The sequence below is a fragment of the Microcaecilia unicolor genome, chromosome 5 (genome assembly GCF_901765095.1).
Source record: "Microcaecilia unicolor chromosome 5, aMicUni1.1, whole genome shotgun sequence".
Classification (NCBI taxonomy): domain Eukaryota; kingdom Metazoa; phylum Chordata; class Amphibia; order Gymnophiona; family Siphonopidae; genus Microcaecilia; species Microcaecilia unicolor.
Window position 1 is genome coordinate 184972691 of NC_044035.1, and position 16014 is coordinate 184988704.

General features: G+C 43.6%; 1 protein-coding gene across 1 annotated transcript in view; it reads left to right on the forward strand.

Annotated features, from left to right (window-relative positions):
- The window catches only part of CARMIL2 (capping protein regulator and myosin 1 linker 2), a 591305-nt gene that overhangs the window by 534204 nt on the left and 41087 nt on the right, over positions 1-16014 (forward strand). Inside the window, 1 exon segment of the mRNA XM_030203654.1 lies at positions 13330-13401. Coding sequence (XP_030059514.1) covers positions 13330-13401 — 72 coding nt within the window.

The window sequence follows — 16014 nt, forward strand, 5'->3', positions numbered from 1 at the left end:
GGGGCACTTCCTTTTGAACACAGCTGACATCGGACGGAGGAAGGGGGGGGGGCGATGTGTGCATCCACTGCTGCTGTCGGTGCGGTGGGCGACTTCCTTTTTAATAGAGCTGACGACGGAGGGTGGGGTGCAGCGGCGATGTGTGAGGCGGGCATCGGTGCTGCTGTTGCCGCGGTGGGCCGGTTCGTTGTGTAGACAGCTGACGTGGAGGGTGTGCGTCGGTCGCTGTTTGTTGTTGCAGGGGGGTGGAGCGTCGGGGTCGGTACGCGTGGAGGGGGTGGAGCGTCGGAGGGTGGTGGAACTGGGAATTGGTTGAGTGTCATAGCCCTGCCCTCGACGTCATAACGTTAGGACGTGAGGGCGGGGCAGACACTCATGGGGAAAAATTTTGGTCTCTGCCACCTCAAAAACAGAAGTGGCAGCTTCATTTAGAACATTGGGGATGCGAATTATGTGCGGAAGGGGCGTGGCTGAGAGCGGGTGTATGAGTGAGAGTGAGTGGTGCATGAGTGACAGTGAGTGTCCCTGCCACAGAGTGAGCTTCAGAGCTTCAGAATGTTTCAGGTGAGATTTATTTATATAGATAATGGGCTAGAAAACCCAGATCTTTGGTTAAGTCCTGTCTGGTGGGTGTCAAAATATTTAATCATTCTGATTTCAAAGGTCTTACGTTCCTGTATTGTTTTAAAGTTCCCTTTTAGGATTCTTACCATGAAATCACTGGTACAGTGTTCTGGTTTTGTAAAGTGCTGCCCCACAGGCGTGACATCTTTAATGGTACTAGCATTTTTCATACGGTGTCTATGTAAATTAAATCTCTTCTTTAGCATCTGACTTGTTTCTCCAATGTAGCAGCCTTTGTTGCATTTTTTACACTGAATGATATATACCACATTGGAAGATGAGCACGTGAAAGATTCCTTAATGTTGAATATTTTTCTTTTGTGAATGACCATGGGGTCCTGTGAAATGTGTTGGCATAGTTTGCAGCTGGATATATTGCAAGGATGTTTGCCATTCTTTTCTTTTTGAGTCTGTGTTGGGAGCTTACTTCTAATTAGCTTGTGTTTTAAATTGGGTGGCTGTCGGAAGGCCAGCACTGGTGGGGATGGGAATATCTCTTTCAGTAATTCATCCTCCTAGAGTTGAGGCTGCAAATCTTTTATGATTTTTCTTAATTTTTCTAGCTCTGGGTTGTATGTCACTATAAGGGGGATTCTGTCTGTGGGTTTTTTTCCCTTGTACTGTAGCAGATTTTCCCTGGGTGTTTTGAGGGAGGAGGCACTACATCCTTTGGCTACTACTAACAATTCTGACTATGCAGAGAAACTCTGCTAACACACTAGTCAGAAACTAAGAAATTAACTTATACATCAACTCTACAAGAAGAAGAAAATGATAAAAACCCAAAGGGATGAAATCATGAGGAACATGGAGGAACTACATCCACACCGTATAAGCCAACTTAAGGAGGACCTGCAGAACATCCAAGGAGAAAAACAATACATCGCTATCCGCAAAAAAAGAAATAAAGCTGTCTTCTCTCCTGCATAATCACAGAGAAAAACAGCTTATCGTGGAGCAGAAACAGCACTGCAGAACCAACATTCCCAGACAACTTGGATACACATCTGAGGTCTGTGAAAATCAGAGCCCAAACAAACCAAGAAATCAAAGAAGTCTGCAGAGACCCTTCAGACAAAGCACTGATTACACTTTTGGAGATACAGATCAAATGGGGATAATAAACCTCTCGAACCATCAATTATCACAGCATGAAGTCTCTGTACTCTCTAAAGGACTTTCATTTTGCCCATCCAGCAAGCTGGACAAAATTCAATTATACTCAGACCTGGAAGAGGATGGACAAAGCAACAAGCTGGACAACTACACAGAAAGCTTCAGGCATAGGGTAACATCACAACTTTCCAGCAAACAAAAGAAAATTCTGTACAATCTTACTCCACCAGAAAGAGCGGCCATAAGAACTCTACGAACTAACCCACGCATTATCATCAAACCCTCAGACTAAGGAGGCTCAGTGGTGATTATGGACACAAAAAAATACATTGAAGAAGGGCACAGACAGCTCTCAGACAATACATACTACAGGAAACTAACTGATGATCCCACGTAGGATTATACAATGCAGCTGAAAGACTTGATCAGAACATTTCCTAAACAAGTACAGCCACATCTGAAGAAACTCATACCAAACCAACCTTCTGTGGGCACATTCTACAAGCTACCCAAAATCCACAAACCTAGAAACCCTAGCAGACCAATCATATCGGGTATTGGCACACTCACGAAGGAAATATCTGGACTCATAGAGGGAATTCTGAAACCTCGTGCACAAAACAAACAGCTTCATACAAGACACCACAGACTTTCTGAATAAATTGAAAAATACAAGCAATTACCACCAAGTACCCTTCTGGTCACGAGGGATGTAGAATCACTATACAGCAACATTCCCCATGTGGATGGCATAGCTGCATGTGAGAAACTCCTAAAAACATCCACACTGGACCATCAATAAGCACCAGAAACCATTACAAAGCTAATCAAATTTATTTTAACTCACAACTATTTCTGCTTTAACAATGATATCTATCTACAAATAATGGGCACTGCGATGGGCACCAGGACAGCACCCCAATATGCCAACCTCTTTATGGCTGAGCTGGAAGAGACATTTCTGAATACATACCAGACCAAACCCCTAAAATACTACCGGTACATCAATGACATTTTTATGATTTGTACTGAGGGGGAAGAAACTGTTTATTTTTATTTAGGGTATTTCCTGTTCTCTTCCAGAATAGTAATCCAGCTACTACTACTACTACTATAAATCACTTCTATAGCGCTACCAGTTGTACGCAGCGCTTTACAATTGAACTAACATCTAGAATTGAACAGTTACCCCAGGCTGCATTTGTAATTACCTCGTTTGTCTAGACTCCATCAATGCTCAAAGTAGTACACTTTAAGTTATTTAGGAGCCAATAATCAGAAAACATACTATGGATATGAGAAATATTCTTCTTTATTACTTACCAACATAAAGGCTTACAGGATCAATATAACCAGTACATAATCATTTCTCACAGGAAGTTTCATAGTCTGACATAAGTCGCTAGTGTGAGATCTGAAAACTTCTGAATACTTCCAAGATGGTCTCTACTGTCTTGTTTATATACATTTCTCTCAGTCCCAAGTTTTACATGGACACCTGTTGTTTACCCTTTTGCAGTTCCTGTTATTTTCATCAGATTCCTGGTAATTTTTTCAAAATCTGTTTACCAATATGTTTGACCACTAGTTCATTTTTGCCCTTCTAGTTTCGCCTATCTCTTCCTGTTGTTCTCTCCTTTAACTGTAAATCAACTGTAAATTTTGTTTTGTCACATATTTCTAACCGCATTCTTCCCAATTTGGCTTGGTACAGCTGTCATTTCTCGACAAGCTTCACTAAACTTTACCCACATGCCAGTTTCAATGTCCTAATCTTGTCTTGCAACAGCTAAGTAAGCTTCAGAGTCAGACCTATTATGATTTTAAGGCCTAGCTGCCAGCTTCAAAATCCAGTTGACCTGTTTTTCACAGCAGCCATTTTCTACATTTCTACAGTCCGTAATTCAATAACTTTGCAATTACCATTGTGGTTTATTCTCCCCGAGGCTCCGCTGTCCCAGGCGATGTGCATGCTCTAATTTTACCAGACCCAGGCCTTCTTGCATTGGGAACTCCAGTGCCAACTGCTCTTCCAATACTAAGGTGAGCGTCAGGAACAGTATCAGGGATGCCCAGGAACTGCAAATTACTTTTCCTCGAGTGATTTTCCAAGTCTTCCAACTTATCAGCATGCTGTTTCAACTGCACCTTTAGCGTCTCCATTTCTGCGGTCTCCTGTTGGGCAGTATATTCCAGGGCAGAAACCCATGACTCAAGTTCCATTGTACGCTTTCCAGCTTATTTTCAAAAGAGAAAAACGCCTATAGTACGACCTAAATCGGGAGATAGACGTTTGTCTCGCAAAGGCGCCCAAATCGGTATAATCGAAAGCCGATTTTGGACATTTCCAACTGCACTCCGTCTTGGAAACAAATAAAGTTGACAGGGGCGTGTTGGAGGCATGGTGGAGGCGGAACTGGGGCGTGGTTATCAGCCGAGGAGAGAGAGGCGTCTTTAGCTCATAATCGAAAAAAAGGCGTTTTTACCGCAATTTTGGGTCACTTTTTTTGGACCCTTTTGTTTCACGAACAAGTCCCAAAAAAGTGCTCCAACTGCCCAGATGACCACTGGAGGGAATTGGGGATGACCTCCCCGGACTCCCCCAGTGGTCACTAACCCCCTCCCACCAAAAAAAACCCACTTTAACAACTTTTTTCCAGCCTGTATGCCAGCCTCAAATGCCGTACCCACCTCCATGACAGCAGAATGTGTTCGATCCTCTCACAGCCTTTCCCTGGGTCAGATGTGGCTCTCGGGTGCACTACAGGGTCACATCAGCATTGCATTGTGGTGGGTGTAGGGTATTGGGCTCCGTGATTTCATTAGCTTGTGTTACAGTCTCACGATGTTGGTAGTTGGGAGGCTCTTCTCCCATGGTGCTTTTCCCCCTGCCTACTGGGTCAGAGTGTGCCCTGTTGTGTTTCCTGTTGTAGTCCATGCGGTAGTGGCCATTTTTGTAAGCCAGTTTTAGTTCCCTTTCCTGTGTTAGCCACATTAGACAGCTTACTTCTTCCCTTGAATGTGGCTGAAAGAGGGCATTGTACAGCATTCTGCCAGCTCAGACCTACTGCTCATCTCAGTACCAGGGAGACTCGTTGCCAGTGGGGCACAACCTCTGATCTGCAGTTAACTGTGAGTAAACGCAGTTATTCCAATAAAGGACGTTCTCAGAGAGATTAGTCTTCAGGTGTCAACTGGTGTGCCAATGTTATATAGCAGCAACCAGTCCTAGAGGCCTGCGTGTATGCAGGTGCCTGGAGCACTTTTAGTGGGTACCGCAGTGCACTTCAGCCAGGTGGCCCCAGGCCCATCCCCTCCCCCCACCTGTAACACTTGTGCTGGTAAATGGGAGGTCTCCAAAACCCACTGTACCCACATGTAGGTGCCCCCTTCACCCTTAAGAGCTATGGTAGTGTTGTACATTTGTGGGTAGTGGGTTTTGGGGGAGGGGGGGTTGGGTGGTCAGCACCCTTGGTAAGGGAGCTATGCCAGGGGCGTAGCTACGGGTGGGCCTGGGTGGGCCCAGGCCCACCCAATTTCAGTCCAGGCCCGCCCAGCGCCAGCGCCAGCTCCCATTGCCGGCCACTGCTGCTTTTCCTGATGAGCAGCAGTGGCCGGCGCTACAAAAAGAAGAAGCGCTCAGCTGACTGAGCTGAGCGCCAACACGTCGCTAAGGACGAGAAAAAAATGTTTGTAAAAAAACGCGGCACTGCAGGCAGCCTCGAAGCATTGGCTGCTGGCTCTGCAGGCTCCTCCCGTCTCTTACATCACTGCCCCTGTAGCGAAGCAGGGGCAGTGACGTAAGAGACGGAAGGAGCCTGCAGAGCCAGCAGCCAATGCTTCGAGGCTGCCTGCAGTGCCGCGTTTTTTTTTAAACATTTTTTCTCGTCGGGTTAGCGACGCGTTGGCGCTCAGCTCAGTCAGCTGAGCGCTTCTTCTTTTTGTAGCGCCGGCCCTGCTGCTCATCAGGAAAAGCAGCAGTGGCCGGCAATGGGAGCTGGGGCTGGTGGGCCTGAATGGGAGAGGGAAAATGGATGGCAGGATGGGGAGAAAGAGGGAAAATGGAACGATGGGGAGAGAAAGAGGGAAAACAGATGGCAGGATGGGGAAAGAAAGAGGGAAAACAGATGGGAGGATGGCAGAGAAAGAGGGAAAACAGATGGGAGGATGCCACAGAAAGAGGGAAAACAGAAGGATGGGGAGAGAAAGAGGGAAAACAGATGGGAGGATGGCAGAGAAAGAGGGGAAAACGGAAGGATGGGGAGAGAAAGAGGGAAAACAGATGGCAGGATGGCAGAGAAAGAGGGAAAATGGAAGGATGGGGAGAGAAAGAGGGAAGAAGCTGGATGGAAGGGTAGGGAGAAAGAGGTGACACTGGATGGAAGGATGCAGAAAGAAAGAGGGGAGACTATTGGAAGGATGGGGAGAGAGAGGGGAGACACTGGAAGGATGGGGAGAGAAAGAGGAGAGGCTGCATGGAAAGGGGGAGTAGTGAAAGATTGGAGAATAAGAGGAAGGGGCATGGGGAGAACAAGGGTGAGAAAAAGATGAAAAGCCATAAGTAGATGAAGGAAATTAAAGAATGGATAGTAAGAATGAATTAAATCTGGACACAGAGAGAGGCAGAAAAATATTGAAGAAAGCAAAGAAAAAGGAGAGAAAAATGACAAATGGCCAGGAAACCCTGGCAGAAGAGTTAAGCGAAAACGAAGGAAAGCAGAATCTAGAGACTGGGAGCAACACAATGAGAAAAAGTAAATGGCCATACAACAAAGGTAAAGAAAATAATTTTATTTTTAATTTAGGATAAAGTAATATGGTGTTAATAAAGTTTCAGAGACCAATACTTCCTTCCTTAGGTCAGGAGAGGATACCGTAACAGCATTATACTGACCTGAGGCAGGAGGTTTTGGCCTCTGAAAGCTCACTGAAAAGGATTAGGCTATTAAATAAATTGTCTGAAATCTGATGCACTGAAAAGCAGCACTTTACCCTGTGTGACAAATGCATCTGAGTGTGACTACATTTTGCTGGGGGGGGGGGGGGGGGGGTAGAGAGAAAATTTTGTGCCCACCCACTTTGGGTTCAGGCCCACCCAAAATTGGCAGTCTGGCTACGCCACTGAGCTATGCATGTGGGAGCTTTTTCTGAAGTCCACCGCACTGACCTAGGGTGCCCAGTTGGTGTCCTGGCATATCAGGGGGGCCAGTGTACTACGAATCCTGGCCCCTCCCATGACCAAATGGCTCAGATTAGGACGTTTTTGAGCCGGGCGTTTTTAGTTTCCATTATCGCTAAAAAAAACAAACGCCCAGCTCAAAAACGTCCATTTTTTTGAAAATGCGGTTTGGCCCGCCCCTTCACGGACCCGTTCTCGGAGATAAATGCCTATGGAGATAGGCGTTTCCGTTCGATTATGCCCCTCTTTGCGTTTCTGTTAGCAATTTTTCTAAATTTCCAATTTGACTCAATAGTCTCAAATTTTGGCCCTAATGCATCTGTTACTGCGCAAGTTATGTCCACCAGCACATCCTCTGCTATCTCCGATACTGCTGCCGGGAGCAGTGCCACCATCTTGCTTTCAGAATGGCACACACTGTCTTTGGGCTTTCTTCCTGCTTTCATTAACGTTTCGCATATCTCATGTTGCAGATGTTTGTCCATGCAACTATCCCAGACCAAAGTCTCAAGATTGCAGTGGGTTGCGATCTCAGTTGGGTGAGTTATATAAATTATTAAGAGGCCAGGGCACAGGAACTAGAGAGTGACGCATCCTCTCACTAGCACAGCATCACGTGATCCCCCATCTCTCATTTGTTTAACATAACTAAATGAGCTATAAGCCCCTAATGCATTCCATTGGTTTTCTTTTTTTTTTTAAATTTATTTCTTTATTAATTTTTAACAAACATAATATTCATTTATGATTGATAACACACAAATTTACACAATATTTCAAAAAGGAAAGAAAATAAACGTAATTACTCCATAACTTTTTAAACTATCGACCACAACAATAGGAAACAGATCCAAGAAATAAGAAAATTTCTCTACTTACTATTAAGCATTTAAATCAAAAAAGCTGTATCATTCCCAAGTGGTTTACTCCAGCCTGTCATACAGTGTTACATAAGTGACTAAACTTGTACGTTCACTTCTTCTCTACTTACTAAAAAATCCTCCAACTGTTTCGGGTCAAAAAATTGATATTGTTTAAGTTGAAATTTTACTTCTGCAAATACAGGGAAATTTCAGAAGAAAGTCAGCCCCAATTGCTACTACCCTTGGCCGCAGCAATAAAAAGGCCTTATGTCTCCTCTGTATTTCCCTGGATAAGTCAGGGAAAACTCTAATCTTTGAACCCAAAAACATGAAATCCAAGTGTCTTAGGGAAAGTCTGAGTACCGCGTCCCTATCCATTTCCAATGCAAAAGTTACAAGCAATGTAATTCTTTGTGTTATAACCTCAAGAGATGATTCTAGGAATGTAGTGAGATCCATTGCTCCCTGAACTTGTACATTTTCTGATTTTTTAGAATCAGATTGAAGGTAAAAAGCTCGAGTTATGGGTGGCAATGAGTTCTCCGGCATTCCCAGGATCTCAATCAAATATTTCTTCACCATTTGAATTGGAGAAACCAAAGGCGATCTAGGAAAATTTATGAAACGCAACGTCAGTCTCCTCGATTGATTTTCCAAATATTCCAGACGTCTTGAAGTAAAATTCTTTTCCTTAACTAATGTTTGTACCACAAGTTCCATTTTTTCAGTCTTTTCGGTCAGTCTTTTAACTTCAGATGCCTGGAATTCATTAATATGCAATTGTTTCAACGTAGACTCAGATAAAACTTTAATTGTCTCCACATTTTTACAAATTAAAGTTTGTAGAGCTGAGTGAATTGTAGAAGTTTGGTTCCAGAGTGACTCTAAAGTCACTACGGCTGGTTTCACCATTTTCCCCACTGAAAAAACCGGTAGAGGGGCCTTGATAGCTTGTTCCAGAATACTCACTGTTTGAGTAATAACGTGAGCAGATGAAATTTCTGGCGTTTCCAAGCCATCAGCGATCTTCCCTGTCGCATGTAGGCTCCCTCCCTGCTCGCACTGCTCTCCACTTCGGGCTGAGGCATCAGGGCTTGCATGAGAACTTTCTCTTCCGGGTTGTGGGGGCGCCGTACGTTCGACAGGGCTTAGAGAAGCCCCGTCTACACTGTTGTCCAGCGTCAATGCGCCGGCTCCGACAGAAGGGGTAGAAACCATCCCGGGACCCGATGCCAATCCGAATTGTTCCAGCGTCATCTGCACAAGTGGAGGCACACCGACCGGGGTAGAGGAAACTTCCCGGACTTTGCCTCTCCTTTTGCCCATCCTTCCGACCGGCAAAATGCTCGACTCAGCGACTAAGGTAACTTACTAAGGTAAGGTTTCAGAGACGCGTCGGGCGAGACAGCTCACACCGTCGCCATCTTGGATCTCCCCCTCCTTGGTTTTCTTATATTTTGTCCTTGTGATGACTTATTTAGTGCCAAAACTGGAAATACAGTGAAACAGATTAATAGAATTCAGTAACATCCCAAACTTATTAATTAACATTATAATTGTGTTCACATTTGGGTAATAACTGAGAAAATGCTGTTGAAAACTGACTTGAGGAAGAAATAAATACATATATCACAGAACTGGAAATTGTTTGCACATTTAGACTGACTCTGGACTTCTGCATGAATATCTCTCTATTAAATAGTAGTAATAAACAATATTAAGTGCATTTTTTATAATATACCACTGCATTCCACAAAACAAAAGGAGCAAGTTCCCACAAACCATCTTTCTCTTTTGATCTAAGCACAGGAAAAAAAAAGATTTTAAATGCTCCTAGGTTTCAACCTAATTCATGTTTGATGTGGGATATAAATGTAATAAGTAAATAATTAAATAGAAATTCTAAATGTTGAGCACCTGATTTTCATAACATGATGTCTGTTTTATCGGTGCTTTACCAGGAGAAAAAAATGTCTGCATGAATATCAAGTATATAATATCATGTTTATTGTTGATTTAAATCTTGAATTGATATTGAATGTGACTGTTGGGCAGGCTGGATGGACCATTCAGGTCTTTATCTGCCTTCACTACGTTACTATAATACAACACATGCTAGAGAGTCCCTATAACCACCTTCTCTAAATGACACACTGATTACAATTTACAACAAATTACTACTCTACCTATGAAAAGTTTTTCCGTTATTATACTTCCTCTGTGTACATCTGTATGCTGCACAAGCTGGCATGTTTGAAAATATAAGTGAGATTAAATAAAATTGCTACCAACAATAAAGAATGACAACATGGATGCAGCAGGTACACAGAATGATGGCTGCATGAGGAAGAGGAAATAGAGACTTAAACTAAGTGGAATTTGTTCCATCAGCAGAAAACTTCTTGAAATTGATAAACCTGCCTAGGAAAGCAATCCTTCTCTTGGATAATGCATCATCTCATCCTGATGGGGAGGAACTGAGAAGTGCCAACATTAGAGTACTTTTTCTGCCTCCCAGTGGCACATTATTGTGTCAACCAAGGGACCAGGGCATACTGGAAACTTAAAGAAAAAAATATCGCCGTAAGCTTCTTACAATGCTTGTTTGTGCACTGGATGAAGGGGAAAGAATGACTGACGTTTTAAAGAAAGTGAATATCAAAGATGTTATCTTATGGATCGCACAGTCATAGGATGAAATTGAGCCTCCAACCCTAGAAAAGTCATGGAGAAAGTTAATTCCTGAGAATGAATTGACGCTGAACATGGGGCAGCTGAGGAAGATCTCCTTCCTTTGTTACAGGAAATACCGGGCTATGAGAATGTTTGTGAGGATGACATACCAGAATGGATACAGGCAGACGAGCAAGAAGAGCTAACTGACAATGATGTGATTGATCTGGTGAACGGGAATGGGAATGGAGATAATGGTGATGAAGACACCTCAAGTGAGGCTGAACATAGAATTGTAAAAGTCAGTCATAGTGAAGATGTCAAGGTAATTGAGGTTGCATTGGCATATGTGGAACAGTAAGAGGAAGTGACAGCTACTGATCTAATGTTATTGAGACGCTGGTGTGACCTTGCAGCAAGGAAGAGAAGTAAAATGAGAAAACAAACATTAATTACAAAATTTTACAAAACAGTTTTATAATTTATGTGTACCAGTTGCATTGTTACTAGGTATACAGTAAAGTAGGTACTGTTTCTGATTCTGTTTTTTACAATTCTGCATTGGTCTTATTTTATGGTATGGTACAGTGATTACAGTACAGCATGTTTTAGTGCTCCAATTATGCTACAGAATGTGCTATAGTTGTCACGGACTCAGGGGAGGTAGGCCTACTACTACTTATCATTTCTATAGCGCTACTAGACGTACACAAATCGGGAGATGGCCGGTCTTCTCCTAAGTCCGGCCAAATCGGTATAATCAAAAGCCGATTTTGGCCGGCTTCAACTGCTTTCTGTCGCAGGGCTGGCCAAAGTTCAAGGGGGCATGTCAGCAGTGTACCGAAGGCGGGATGGGGGCGTGGTTAAGAGAAGGCTGGCTTCGGCCGATAATGGCAAAAAGGCCGGCCCTGACGAGCATTTGGCCGAATTTACTTGGCCCCTTTTTGTTCACGACCAAGCCTTGAAAAGGTGCCCGAACTGACCAGATGACCACCGGAGGGAATCGGGGATTACCTCCCCTTACTTCCCCAGTGGTCACCAACCTCCTCCCACCCAAAAAAAAAATTAAAAAAACATTTTTGTGCCAGCCTCAAATGTCATACCCAGCTCCATGACAGCAGTATGCAGGTCCCTGGAACAGTTTTAGTGGGTACTGCACTGCACTTCAGGCAGGCAGACCCAGGCCCATCCCCCCCTCCAAACCTCCCCCAAAACCCACTGTACCCACATGTAGGTGCCCCCTTCATCCCTAAGGGCTATGGTAGTGGTGTACAGTTGTGGGTAGTGGGTTTTGGGGGTGGGGGATTTGGGGGGCTCAGCTTACAATGTAAGGGAGCTATGTACCTGGGACCAATTTGTGAAGTCCACTGCAGTGCTCGGTTGGTGTCCTGGCATGTGAGGGGGACCAGTGCACTACAAATGCTGGCTCCTCCCATGACCAAATGCCTTGGATTTGGCCGGGGTTGAGATGGCCACCATTAGTTTCCATTATTGGCGAAAACCAATGGCAGCCATCTCTAACACCGGCGATCTCTAAGGGCAGGCCAAATGTTGAGATTTGGCCAGCCCCGACCATATTATCGAAACGAAAGATGGCTGGCCATCTTGTTTCAATAATAGTCGGGTACGCCGCTTGACGGGGCCGACGTTAGAGATGGCCCCCCTTATAGATTGCCAGCCCCGTTTGATTATGGCCCTCCATATCATATACATTGAAGATACCAGTGTCCTTATTAGGATCATTAGCTATACATTGCCCACTGGATAAATATCAATCACAACTTTTGGATATAGTTCTCCAAACAGCTTTAAGAATACTTTTCTTCTGCTGGAAAGACTTATCCAAGGCAACCTACTTAACATGGTGGAATTCAGTATGTATACTTGCGAAATATGAATATGCAGCGGCTGAGAAGTGTAATTCAGTTACCAAATACAGGAAAATATGGTCTCCCCTTCAAAATCAAATATGTAGTACTCTTGTGTAGATATGTTCTCTTAACTATCTATTCTCACGATATGTCTACCTAACCATCGTTACAAATCTGTAACCATAATAATTGATATCTTTATCTTGTAACAGATATGTATATTGTTTGATGCTCAGTTTATTGTTCATATTTGTATACTGGCTAACATTTTAGCCATTTGTGTTTTGATTCATTGATAAAATTAAATACAAATATTGGAACTAAAAATAAAATTTTTAAAAAAAGCAGCGCTGCAGGTCTTATAAGTGCATCAGGATATAGTTGTCAGAAATCCAGCACTGGCCTAAAATCTCCCTCTGGAATTTGGTAACTTGCAGCTGTGTACAACATATGATGCACTGTAGGAAATCTTATGTTATTACCTTTTCTGTTAACATAAGCACCATTCCCAGTGTGGCTTGTACTGCAGGTGTTTCTCTGTAGTTTAGACCATGCCTATGTAGCCTATGAGGCAGTGACACAGCTCCCCTACAATCCTCCATGTGCAGCAGTAGGAAGGGAAATGAAAAGTCCAACATGACACGACTTAAGAGAGACCCCTTGTGAGTCTGATCCTCAAACCTTATCTCCATGAAGCAGGACTATAAACATTACTAACGATAGTTTATTTCCATACTCAACGGCTTTACATGAGTGATATTATTTATGTACATTTTATTAGCCATTCATGGTTTATGTTTGTGATTGTTTTTATTCCTTTATGCTTATTTATTGATGTTTATTTGTCTAGATCCCTGACGCAGGCATTTTATGTTGAAACACGGACTGTGTTGGGTCTGATCAATAAAGTGGAGACGCCTTTTATCCTTTTTTGTCTATTAACATATACTTGCTTAGCACTGCTGGATTGCATGTTAACCCATCTGAATTATGTATTTTCTAGGAGACATTGTGGATAGCTCTACAGAATCCCCCCCTCCATCGCTGAAATCACGTACTCACTCAATGTCTACAGGTAAGGATGCAAATGGACCCCTTCAGGTATCTCAGTGACCCTGGGATACAAACAGCAGGTATATCAGTAAAATTGGAACACGAACCTCTGCCAACTGTGGGTGAGTGGGGGAAGAGTGTTTTGATTACCTTCTAGGGTGCCAGGGCAGGAAAATATCTTCTGTACCTGCATAATGTAACTCACCCTGAGCTACCAATGAAATGTGTTTATCTTTCTGCCCTCTCCCAGGTATAACGGTACTAGTTACCTGTAACCTGGAATGTCCAGCACACCAGGGATTATGGTCCTAACACCACCAGGTGGAGAGACAGAAAGACACAGAAGGCTTTAGTAATATGAGAATAATCAGTAATTGTTTATTATACTTACCAATCAGGACTACAATTAGAATACATAATATAATTAATTAATTAATTAACGTGACCTCTGACATTAGCTCTCTGATTGCCTCTGTCCATGATTCTCCTTTTATACCCTTTTCTCCCATAGACTAGTATTGGAAGTACAAAGTCAGCATTTTCTAACATATTCCAGCATATTCTAGTAAATTCTGTCTTACAGAAGCAAAGTTCTTCATAGCATATTTGCTTATCATAAGTAAGGTCAGCAAGGTTATCCTACTTTGCAAAAACCATCTTCCCAGCAACCAAAGTGTCTCTGCTTTCATGGTCAGCAGCAAATTTCTCCTTACACTATATTCATGTACAGTATTCTCCTGCTACACATATCTCTGTTATGACTCCATATCTGCTTGTCTCTTCAACAGAAGGGCAAGCTGACATGAGATTCACATTTTTGTGTAATTCTTATTATTTAGCTTCTCAGTGACTTTTAACCTGTTCATAGCCTGTTCACAGAGGCCTAGCTTTCCTCATAATTCTCAGTTACTATTGTAAAGTTATTTTATGGTTCGTGACCTGCATGTCCCATATAAACAAAAGGTGGAAGCTAAATTCACATAAATAAAGAAATAAAATCTCCATAATTCCAGGAAATAGGCCAGCAGTCACAAGTGGTGTCACAGTGACCTAGAAGCATTTCACTGACCCCAGGACAAAATGGCAGTCACAGGGGGCATGTCAATAATCCAAGGACATAGAGCAGTAGTTGCAAGGGGCATCTCAGTGATTGTGGGACAGAAGGGACAGTGACTGGGGGTATCTAGTAACCTTGAGACAGAGGCTAGCAATCTTAAGGGGTGTCTTTATGACCATGATACAGAAGGTGTAAGAAATCTCAATGACTGTGTGACACAAACATCAAATGTCTCAGCCACACCAAGAAAAGGTCCACAGTCATAAGAGGCTGTCTCGGTGATCCTGGCTTGTAAATAGCAGGCACTGAGCTGTTTAGCGACCCCAGAATGGAGATAGCAATCACAAACACCTTAGTGAACCTAAGGACCAGGCCAGCAGCCACAGAGGGTGTCTCACTGACCCTAGGACACAGACTGCTTTTCAGTTACCCCAGAACACCTTCCACAGTCGCAGAGTACATCTGTTATGCTGGAACAGAGATTCAAATCACAGGAATCATCTCACTGACCCTGAGTCAGAGATAACAACCACAGGGGTCTGTTTCAGCAATGTCAGGATACTGTAAACCCCCTAGTCGTGGAGCAGGTAAATTACAATAATTAAAGAAATAAATATATGAATGTCACAGTTTCAAATAGGGTTCCCAAATAAACTCCACACAACCAAGGGATTTAACAAGAAAAGAAATATTAAAGGTTTATTAAATGATAAAATAAATAGAAACACTTGTTGGTTATGTTCCTAAAGGTTGGTACCAATTGTTAAGCTTTGATGGTATTAGATAAAGCTAGTGCAAGGTGTTAAATACTTTGTGGTAAGTTACAAAGGAAATAAAGACAATAACATGTTCAAAATTACAATCACAGTTACCAAGACCCCAACCCCACTTCTGCAATAACATAAAACATCCCAAACAAGTATACAGCTCTAATTATTGTACTCAGATCCAGGGGCGTATCTGGAATCCGGCGGTAGGGGGGGCCAGAGCCAGAGAGGGGGGGCACATTTTTGCCTCCCTTCCCCCCCCCCCCCCCCCCGCCGCCGCCGCCGCCTCTCTCCACCCCCTCCCCGCCGTCAACCCTCCCCCGTTGCTTACTTTTGCTGGCGGGGGGCCCCAACCCCCGCCAGCCGAGGTCCGACCCGCAATCTCCATATTCCGTCTTCCTCCGTGGCCATGTGCTTCAAGGAAGTAACGCTGCAGTGCTGATTGGTTGAATCCAGTTCGGCGTCTGACGTCGCAGCGACATCTCTTTTTTGGGGGGGGTTGCCTCTTGCCTTTCTTCTCTCTTTCTTCTTCCCAGGCTGCCTTGCTTGGTTCTTTAAAACTTTTTCTTTGTTCCACCCCTCCTATCCCGTGGATTGGCTTGAAATTTGCGCCAATCTAAGGGTCAGACTGCCTCCTGCCACCTCATTGGTCCAAATTTGTGCCCTTTAGCAGATCCTGACTCCTATTGGCTGCCTTCCACACTGCCCATCCTCTAATTCCCAGCTTGCCCTGGGGCCTCAGACAGCAAATCAGAAGCTTTGTAACAAGCTCCACAGCCCATCCTCCCACAGATTCAACCTCGTGAAATTT